This window comes from Pogoniulus pusillus, chromosome 1, assembly GCF_015220805.1.
Source record: "Pogoniulus pusillus isolate bPogPus1 chromosome 1, bPogPus1.pri, whole genome shotgun sequence".
NCBI lineage: Eukaryota > Metazoa > Chordata > Aves > Piciformes > Lybiidae > Pogoniulus > Pogoniulus pusillus.
The window spans coordinates 7,005,002-7,014,732 of record NC_087264.1 but is presented as its reverse complement, the minus strand read 5'-3'; the positions used below and the strand labels follow the sequence as shown (position 1 = coordinate 7,014,732).

Below are 9,731 nucleotides of genomic sequence, written 5' to 3'. Positions count from 1 at the left end.
AGGGAGACGCATCGCAGCCAAAGTGCTTCTTGCAAAGGCCGTCGGCGCAGCCTGCACCATGAGCCCCACCCTGCCACAGCTTCCAGGCGTTGGGTCTGGCCACGCACTTCTTACAACAGGACGTAGCCCCCAAGTCCGGCAAACGAGACGGCTCAGACGAGTTCCCTGAGCAACAGCCCTCACGCCCAGGCAGGCAGAAGGCCTTTCCTCTTCTTCTCTTCCACCACTTTATCTCATGAGATAGTGGTGCCATTTCCAGAGGCTGATTTCCCAGTCTTCCCCAAAAGGTACACTCTGGGGGGTGTCACACTTAGCTGCGTATGTACTGGTGTTGAGGAGGATCATTGCCTTGGCACACACACACACACTCCTTGTGCTGCAGCTTCAGCTTTTGGAACATGGAGGTCATGGTCGGGAGCATATCTGAAAGAGCTCCAAAATGCCCTGTACACACTTCCCTTCGTCCCTAGGCAATCACAGACTCTATAATCTTGAGAGTCTTTCCCAGCCTTAACGATTCTGCAGTTCTCTTAAGCTCTGACACTGCCAGACAGAAGCCAGCGCAAAACCTGTGTGCAAACCCTTCTGCTACAGGGCACCCAAAACCCATCACTCGCACAAAAGGCACAAGGGAGTGCTCAAGGTCACATTCAGAAGCAATGTACACTCACCAAAGCGACAGCAAGCACTCGCTCAATCCACAGAAGTGTCCAGGGGCTGTTCCAGTCAAAGGGGAGAGTTGAAGCCTGCCAGGGCCCTAGGGGATCCAACTCAAAATCCCTCTCCTCTCCCACTGGGTCCCCTAGGTTGAGTGTGCCCTGTGGTCATTAGAATACATCATACCCTGGACAAGAAGAGCTCCAGGTGGAGGCTGTGTGTGGACAGGTATAACAAGCTGGACACTTTGTTATCACCTTTACCCACAAACACCCAGACTTTCCCCTCAAATTACTTGGAATATAAATAGCAACTGAAAAACTGGCCAAATTAAAAGGCCCAGAACTCAGCTGGAAAGCCCCTGAGAAAGCTGAGGACAAACTGCAAGACTTGCATGCTCTAGTTTGGGTTTGATTTTCCTCACAGTAAAAGAAGTGCTTAGTAGTGACTTTTTGCTTTTCAGATCACTAGAGGAGCATCTTTGCATTCATACTGAAACCCATGCCTACCAGCACTGTTTGTGCTCTGTGAGCCATCACAGAAAGGCTCACAGCAGCTGCTCCTCACACAGCTGGGACCTCCTGAAGAGCTACCACTGTTTCACGAGTTCATTGATACTTCTCTGTCAATATCACTAAAGATTCTCTGGTGACTTTCTAAGTTTCTGGAAGTGCACTGGGGTACTGCAGCATGACAGAAGGAAAAGCAGCACAGGGAAATGCTGTGTGCATCCTGGCAACTGCTAAAGTGGGTTGGGGAAAACTTTCTAGCACTGGTGGTGGAGAGCTTGACCAGAAGAGAGGCACTGCTGGACCTTCAAAGGAAAGCAACACAGCCTTGCTCCTTACACTGTAATATGACCTAACACTAACAACAAACTTTATTGAACATTTAAAGTGAAGAAAACAGAACAAGAAAGGATGAAGAAGTTCCCCATGACAAAGCACTGCAGAGAGCCTATGTAGCAACAGAGAGAGTGCTGCCACTGAAGGTTCCTGGGCCGCTTCCTACAATGGTGGAGGCCCATGTGGGTATTGCAGCATGAGATTGAAGGAACGGGCAAAGTTGTTGACAGACATGCATCTGTCAAACTCATCAGAAGGGACAATGACAGAAGTGAGGAAGAACAGCAAAAGCAGGAGCAACACAAACAGTACAAGTGCCCAAGCCACAGCCCGGCGACAGAGCGATGTGGGCTGAGCAAGTCCTCGGCGATCGCTTCTGCCGCTGAAAAGAACAGAAGAAAAGGCACATCAGAGTTGGAATTACAGGAGTAGCTTTAACTCCCTCTCTAGGGTTCCCACTCCCCTTCCAAGATGCAGGGATCAGGCTCTGCCATGGCATTGCAAGATTAGCTCTTTGGACAGACTCTCATGTTCTTGGGGGTCAAGTACTCCCCCTTTGCCCTTCATGGTCTGTTGTGTCTCTAAGCTGCAAGTTTCTTTTTCCTGGTGTGCTGGTGCAATTAACAGAAGACTTAAACCTAACACACAGGTTAGGTTTCAATCTTAACACAATTAGCTAAGCAGGTGTTTTCACCGGAGGCAAGGCAAACCAAGGGTCAACACTGATACATGGGTCTAGGTGCAGAGTGCTAAAGGAAAGCATTCAGGGCGGTGCAGCCCAGAGCTGGAGCGTAGGGGAGACACTGCAGGTGGGCAGAAGACACCTCCACCGGCATATATGGGCCTGAGAGGAACAGCTGCCCAGCTTTCTGCTAGCATTCAGCTGTTCTCACCATCTATTTAGAGATCAGGTCAATAGAAAGCAATACCTTGTGGTGCTGCTGCCTCTGTCATCTGCACTTCTCTTGGTGAGCTGGTGAGAGAAAGAGCTTTTAGCATCCAAGCTTCAGAAACTGCAAGGGATTTCTCTGCCTCAAAAGGGACACTTGTAGACTGAGATCAGGCCAGCAACAGGAGGAGCTTCCCACAAGCCCTCATGACAGGCACCTCCCTCAGAGCAGGGAGCAGATGCTCACTATTTGCCTTGTTGCTACAGAGCTCAGCCCTGGGCATGGCCATAGATTGGAAGGGAAGGTCTGGAGACCCAAAAGACTGGAGAAGCAGCTGCTGCTCCTCTCTCAAGACACCATCATCTACCTGTAGCGTGTTGGACAGCTGCACCTTCTCCAGCTCCACCTGCGTTTCCTCCCAACTCTGCTGTAACTGGCTCAGCTCCTCCTGGAGATCAGCACTGATCTCTGGATTGGAGACAGAGCGCAGCTTCTCCCCGGTCTCGATGACTGCAGAGTACAGGGCTTGCCACCTCTGCAGGATCACTGCCTTACTCTTCAAGAGAAAGAGAAACGACCTTTCTAAGCTGTGCCTAGCCAAAGCTTTAGAAGCTCACTGATGACATTTCAGTAGGGAAGAAGCAAACTCACAAACGGAGATGCCCTTTTTGGCTTCAGAAAATCAGATGAAACCATCGACTTCCTGGGTTGGTTTTACTTAGCTGTTAACCAAAGAAGTGCACAGGTATGTGCACACCCAAGAACTAAAGGCTGACAAAGGAAAAGATTTTCCACAGCACATAAACTGCACAACTCATTGCCTGGAAGATCCACTGTCCAGATGGGAGCATCCTGCCACTCTGTATTTCCACATCCAATCTCTGTCCTACATTTAAAGCATAGCAGGCCACTAAAGGACAACAGGGGCCAGGAGGTTTCCCAGGACAGGGAGCATTTCACAGTGTCCCTCTTTTCTCATCTGTGCTCACAGCTTTAAGTGTCAGCAAGGAGTTTTCCCCCCAAAGCACACGATAGTGAAGCTTTTTGCCTTACTGGACAGAGGAAGTTGCTTCAGTTTGGGAAAACTCCACAGATTTGGAGTGCTGAGAAATAAGCACAGTACCTTCAACTCTTTAATGAGATTCCTACGCTGGTGGTGGCTGTGGCAGTCCTGGGTCTTCACAGATGCGACAAAGCTCTTGGTATCCACGAGACATCTGTTGAGACTCAGCAGGCAACACAGGAAGAGATGCCACAGTCTCAGAAATCCATCGATGCTTTTCTTTCTCTGCTGCACCACCCAGCTAACATGGTGCCACTGCTCCTTCATCAGTGTGAACTTGGAAAGTAACTGTCCTCTGAAAATGCAAAGTGTGAAGTGTTCACATATCTTCATCGTAAGGCTCCATTTTACAGCCACTCTGCTGGCTTTCCACGTAAGGCATTCTTCCTGTTCTGGCATAGAAATCTGTGGAGGGCAGCCTTCACAATAAGCACTGAACACTTGTCTGGAGAACCAGCAGCAGGTCGATGCAAGTGAGACAAGGTCTCTGATGGTGCTGCAAAACTGATCTGTGCTTTTCCCAGTCTGTTTAGCTGGCAGTTCAACTCTGAGGGGCTCTGCTCTCCTACAGCAATGGGACCTCACTGCCGAGTGGGAAGTCCCTGTGTGTTGTTAGCGAACCCGTTCAGACAGGCTTTTGGCCTCTTCCTACAGCATGCTTACATGATCCAGCAGGTGTAGCTGGGGGGATTAAGACAACTCCATCTCCCAGTTCTGCTCCTCTGCAGGAGGCTGTGGCCCCCACGTTAGCTCTTGCACAAATGCCTGTGTTTGTGGAGGGAGCTGCAAGACTGTTCAGGCCAGCAGCTTTGCTGAGCTTAGCCCTACCTTCCCTGGGGTAGCTTTAAGCCAAGCCACGGGCTTCAGACTGAAGTGGCTGAGGGGAGCACACACACTCTCCTGCCAGCTGTCTGGAAGCAGCAAGCTTGGGCAGGGAGGAGTAACAGTGTCTTCCCAGCAAAAACCTGAGGCAGCTGAACCTCTGCTCACAAGCATTACTTGCTGCTGCTCTCTTTCTCGCCACTGATGATGAGAAAATGGACCTGATAAAAAACAGGTTTAGCTACACCTCTTTTGGGGGTTTGTGGCTGAGGACTCAACGGCCTGTCCAGTGTGCCAGGGGTAGACACAGTACCACCTCTATGGGAGAGAGCACATTCACTGAATTACCATGACCTTGGGGACAAAAACAAACAGATTACCTTTTCTCTGGATCTCCAGATTCCCAGGAAGGTAGAACATTTTCCATCACAGAATTAAATCTCTGCTCATTTGTGGAAATTTCGTTTTGCAGCTCCTGAAAATAGCAGGAGAACAACAGCTGTAAGTGTTCACTGCAAGTGGCTGCAGTGACAGCAAGAAGAGATAGAAACACCCCGCCCCTAGTGTGAAGCTGTGGTCCACTGTGGCAACATGAAGCTCACTGTGAGAACACTTCACCATGCTTCTGATTTACCACAAGTAGGGGTTTTTCTGCACCGTTTAAGTGCAGTTCTTACACAAACTGCTGAGCCACTTGCCACAGGCCACACTACTCTGGCACAGGCCAACAGGTAATAACCTGCAGGGTGGAGTAATCCACGACTTCTGTGACACAGCACCTCAGGAGGTATTTCTGCTGGTTGGATCCCTGGCAAAAATGGATCCATCCATTCTGGAAAAGGACTTTCATCTGTCAAGTTTTCCTCTGAGTAGCTGCTGGCCACTTTTCAAGAGTGAAAGCCTCTGCAAAGTGCTGACAACTGATAAAGGCATGGCACTTCCCAGCGATCGCCTCCCACCTTCACCAGTCAAGAAGATGCTTCTACTTTTACATTTAGCTTTACCTCATACTCTCTCTGGTCCTTCTGCAGTTCTTCCAAGTGTCCAGGAATGCTTTTCTTGAAGGTCTTGTGAATTTCTGCTGTGGAATTCATCCACTGCTCGCATTTCTGAACAAATTCCTTGTCATTTTGAGGGTCCTCACACACACTGTGGAGCAAATGAGATTTGGTGGCAGCAGTTGTTCTTCTGGGTATGGCTGCCTAGGGTCTAACACGGTGGCTTCCTTCCCATCCCAGCACGGTGGGCTGGGATAAAGCTGTGTGAACAGCTGCATGGGGCTTGACTGCCAGCTGGGCCTGAACCCTGACACCATGCTCCTGAAGGCACTCTGGCACAGCACCATCTTGTGCTCTGTGAGCCATCACCAAAAGGCGAGTAGCAGTTGCTCCTCACACAGCTACCCTGAGACAAGCAGGTTGTTTTCCCACAGATTGGCAAGTCTGGCAGACCTCCAGACCTGCCTCAGCACGGCTCTTTTCTGTACCTCTAATAACTGGGGCTTCTCTTTCACAAGCTTACCTAGCAAGGGCACCCATGACGGATGAGGGGCAGTGCTTCTTCAGGTTACTGGCAGCAACCTGGAGTCTGCCCCAGCATTCCTGCATGTTCTCTTCTTCATCTTGAAGAGACTGCAAAAGGGATCATTACAATTAGTTGTGGCCACAAAGGACTCAGTAACAGATTTCCCCTGTGGGGAAGGACACGGTAGACAGAATGGCACTATGAAACGTGTAGCACCTCATCCTAATTGCTAAGAAGTTAACTTTGTGGTGACATGGTCCAAGTCCAAATAGCCAAGTCCAAATAGAGGCTCCTCCTCTTTCAGCCAGTCTTGCTGCTGCCCATACGAACAGGACGTGGACTGAGTTAGCCATTAGCATTAGGGAGGGTGGTGGAGCGCACAGGTCCACCTCAACTCCCAAGTGCAGTGGAGAGTAAGGACCTGGGGTGCTTCATATGGGGATGCCTTCCAGCATCAGTAAGCAGATGTTGTTGCAGCTGCCCTGTACCTCTGAACCTTAAGCTACCCCTGAATCACACCCTGCTTGAACTGATGTGCTAAATAAAGAACAAAATCTGGGAATAAGCCTCACTGCCTCTGGGGGCAAAGAAAAAAACCATTCCCCTGACTCCAGCAGCACTGTAACACAGAGCAAGCTGATCGGGTCACCTCTCTGTGTTTCTCAGGAGACTTTGCTGGGTTGCTTGTTGAAAGGCACAGAAGGAAGTACAGAAAGCAGGACAACTGCAGTCGCTTTACCTGGACAGTCCTGATCTGATTTCTCAGAGACTCCACTAACAGCACAAGAGGTGCCTCCAGGCTGACTTCTGTGAAATCTTCACGCTCCATGACAGACCACACTGAGGTCAGTCTGTAACTGTGCAAGCTGCAAACGATCTGCTTTGGTTACTACTTCATGGGCAGGCCTGACATACCAATCACAGTTTAAAAGGACCTAAACATCTAAGCGCGGTGCTCACTTGACGATGGCCCAACAAGCATTTCCTCAAGCTGAAGTATTTTCCTACTTGGAAAGGCACTGCGCAGGCTTCAGACCAAGCCACAGGCAGCATTTAGAAGTGCAAGGATTTGCTGGAAATAAGAAGGTCACCAGGCTTCAAGGCAGCACTATCCTGTCAGCCACGCCTGCAGAGAGCACCCCCAAAAGTAAAAAGGTCTTGACAGAATGGATCGCTTATTCCTGCTCACCAAAATCAACCCGAAGTGGGAGGAAGCTGAGTGCCTTGCTCTTCTCAGGAAGCAGCCAGTTTGAGCCAGAGACCAAGCTTGCCTTCCCTGAAAACTCCAAGAGAAACTGTTCTGCGTGGAAGGCAGCAGTGCCAGACTCTGGAGAGCTAGCGTCCCTCGTGTGCTGGTGCTCTGACAGTGCAGGCTCACTGGACTCACAGCCTGGCCACTTCAGGGTTCTCATGCCAAACTAAAGGGGGGGATATACTCTTTCTTTCCTATGCCTCTTGCATTATTACACTCATGTAATCCCTGCTGGGGCAAGCATGGCTTCTTCCATTTGCCACGCACTTGTAGACACTGCAAACCCAAACCCGCAGCAGTCCTGCTTCAGGATGGTTTCTTGCTGTGTCCTTCTTTTGTCAGGGAAGTAGCTCAGGCACGTCCTGGGTTAGACAAAACAGGCATCCTACTGCTGTCTTTGGCCGTGCCAGGGCCAGCTGCTTTGGGCAGAAAGTAAGTCTCGAAGGGATTGTTGGATGCCCCAGTGCAGCTCAGACTCTGCATCCCCACAACGGAAGATGAGAGCTTTGTTCCTGCAGCTGACCCCAAGCAGAGGGCACAGGTCTCAGGAGCCGAGTGTCCAGGACCCGGCACACCTGGGTTGATGGCCGCCAGGCTCCTCTGCCTCACGCTCTAGCTGGCAGTGGTCTCGTGTTGCTTTGTGTGGCCTGCAGCTAAGCACCGCCCGCACCGGGCACACCGTCCCCAAGAACCCTCCCGCTCCCCGAAGCCCTGGACCCCTGCGGGGCTCCGCCACCTGCCCGCACCTCGCTCGCTGACCGCGCTCCTCGCGCTGCTGGCGCCGCCTCTCGCCCGGCTGTAGCCAAACCGCCGCACCAGGGCCGCTCACGACGCTCCGGCTCCGCGGCGCTGCCGGCGCCGGCTTTATAGGCGCGCAGACAGGCGTTGCCCGGCAACGGCCTCGCCTCCCATTGTGCGGCATCCCTGGTGCGGCACCCATTGTGCGCTCACGCCCTCGTTCAAGCCTGCCAGCCGCGACTCCACCGCGAACTTGGGGGGGCTCCGGGAACGGAGACACGAGCTCTCGTTGCCTTGGCTAACTGGCCTACGCCATGCCACGGACCTGCCGGCGGAGGCTGTGCGTGGACATGTGGAGTAGGCTGGACAGGAGTCAGGACATGTGCAGACAGACTGCAGCAACAGAACCAGACGGAGCCAGTCAGGTGTTGCGGCACCTTTTCCTTTCCCCTTTCTGGTGAACGTGGGGCAGGCTGTGGATGTAGTCCACCTGGACTTTAGTGCAGACTTCGACTCTGTCTGCCACAAGAAGCTCCTAGCAAAGCTGTCAGCTCGTGGCTTGGACAGATGCACTCTGAAATGGGTCACAAACTGGCTGGCAGGCTGAGCCCAGAGAGTGGTGGTGACAGTTGGCAGCTGCCACTAGTGGTGTTCCCAGGGATCCGTGCTGGGCCCTGTCCTGTTCTACTTCTTTATTGGTTATCTGGACCAGGGGACTGAGTGCAGCATCAGAAAGTTTGCAGATGACACCAAGCTAGGAGCAGGTGTGGAGCTGTTGGAGGGCAGGAGAGCCCTGCAGAGGGACCTTGCCGTGCTGGATGGGTGGGCAGAGGCCAATGGGATGAGATTGAACAAGGCCAAGTGCAGGGTTCTACACTTTGGCCACAACAACCCCAAGCAGAGCTACAGGCTGGAGACAGAGTGGCTGGAGAGCAGCCAGGAGGAAAGGGACCTGGGAGTACTGGTAGAGAGTAGCTGAAGATGAGCCAGCAGTGTGCCCAGGAGAGTCAATGGCATCCTGGCCTGGCTCAGGAACAGTGTGGCCAGTAGGACAAGGGAGATTATTCTTCCATCTGGACTCAGCATTGGTCAGGCCACACTTTGAGTCCTGTGTCCAGTTCTGGGCTGCACGATTCAATACAGATGTTGAGATACCAGTAAGTGTCCAGAGAAGGGCAACCAAGCTGGTGAGAGGCCTGGAATAGAGCTCTGTGAGGAGAGGCTGAGGGAGCTGGTGGTGTGCAGGCTGGAGGAGTCTCAGGGATGACCTCATTGCTGTCTACAACTACTTGCAGGGAGGCTAGAGCCAGGCAGGGTGTCAGTCTCTTCTGCCAGGCAACCAGCAAGAGGGGGAAGTATTGGCTGAATGTTAGGAGAAAGCCCTTCACAGGGAGAGAGAGATTTGCCATTGGAATGGACTGCCCAGGTTGGTGGTGGAGTTGCCATCCCTGGAGGTGTTGAAGAAAAGCCTGGATGTGGCACTTAGTGCCATGGCCAAGTTGACTGTATAGGGCTGGACAGGATAATCTTGGTTGGATAGGTTGGACTGGATGGATAGGTGGGATACATTGGATTGAATGAACTTGGAAGTCTCTTTCGACTTGGTTGATTCTATGAAATACCTCTGTTTGTGGGGTAGCTGCAAGAGTGTTCAGGCCAGCAGCTTTGCTGAGCATAGCCCTGCCTTCCCTGGCAGCTTTAAGCCAAGCTGTGGGCATCAGACATGCTGCTGGGATACCAGTTGGCACCTGCACTTATAGCAGAAGTCACTAGGAGCTGTACATTACAGCCAGTTTGAAGCCTTTTATTTGCTGCACTCCCCCCTAAGAAACACAATCTAGATAGAAACCTGTAGAAAAGGTGCCCCAAATCCACATAAACGGGTGAAATGACTCCTTCTCATAACAAGCAAACCTTTATTCTAGACACCGTTTCATTCC

General features: G+C 51.7%; 1 protein-coding gene and 1 long non-coding RNA gene across 2 annotated transcripts; both read right to left on the bottom strand.

Annotated features, from left to right (window-relative positions):
• Positions 1-1,512: 1,512 nt before the first annotated feature.
• LOC135181063 (uncharacterized) lies at positions 1,513-5,815 on the bottom strand. The gene is made up of 6 exons (XM_064153962.1): positions 5,799-5,815; positions 5,282-5,426; positions 4,658-4,752; positions 3,516-3,750; positions 2,432-2,475; positions 1,513-1,884 (listed from the first exon to the last, which is right to left on the bottom strand). Exons 1-6 carry the CDS (start codon positions 5,813-5,815, stop codon positions 1,665-1,667), a joined length of 756 nt encoding a protein of 251 aa, XP_064010032.1. The 3' UTR covers positions 1,513-1,664.
• A 21-nt stretch (positions 5,816-5,836) lies between these two features.
• LOC135180425 (uncharacterized) lies at positions 5,837-7,914 on the bottom strand. The gene is made up of 3 exons (XR_010304425.1): positions 7,800-7,914; positions 6,541-6,667; positions 5,837-5,908 (listed from the first exon to the last, which is right to left on the bottom strand). It is a non-coding gene; the product is annotated as an uncharacterized LOC135180425 (long non-coding RNA).
• Between the last annotated feature and the right edge of the window lie 1,817 nt (positions 7,915-9,731).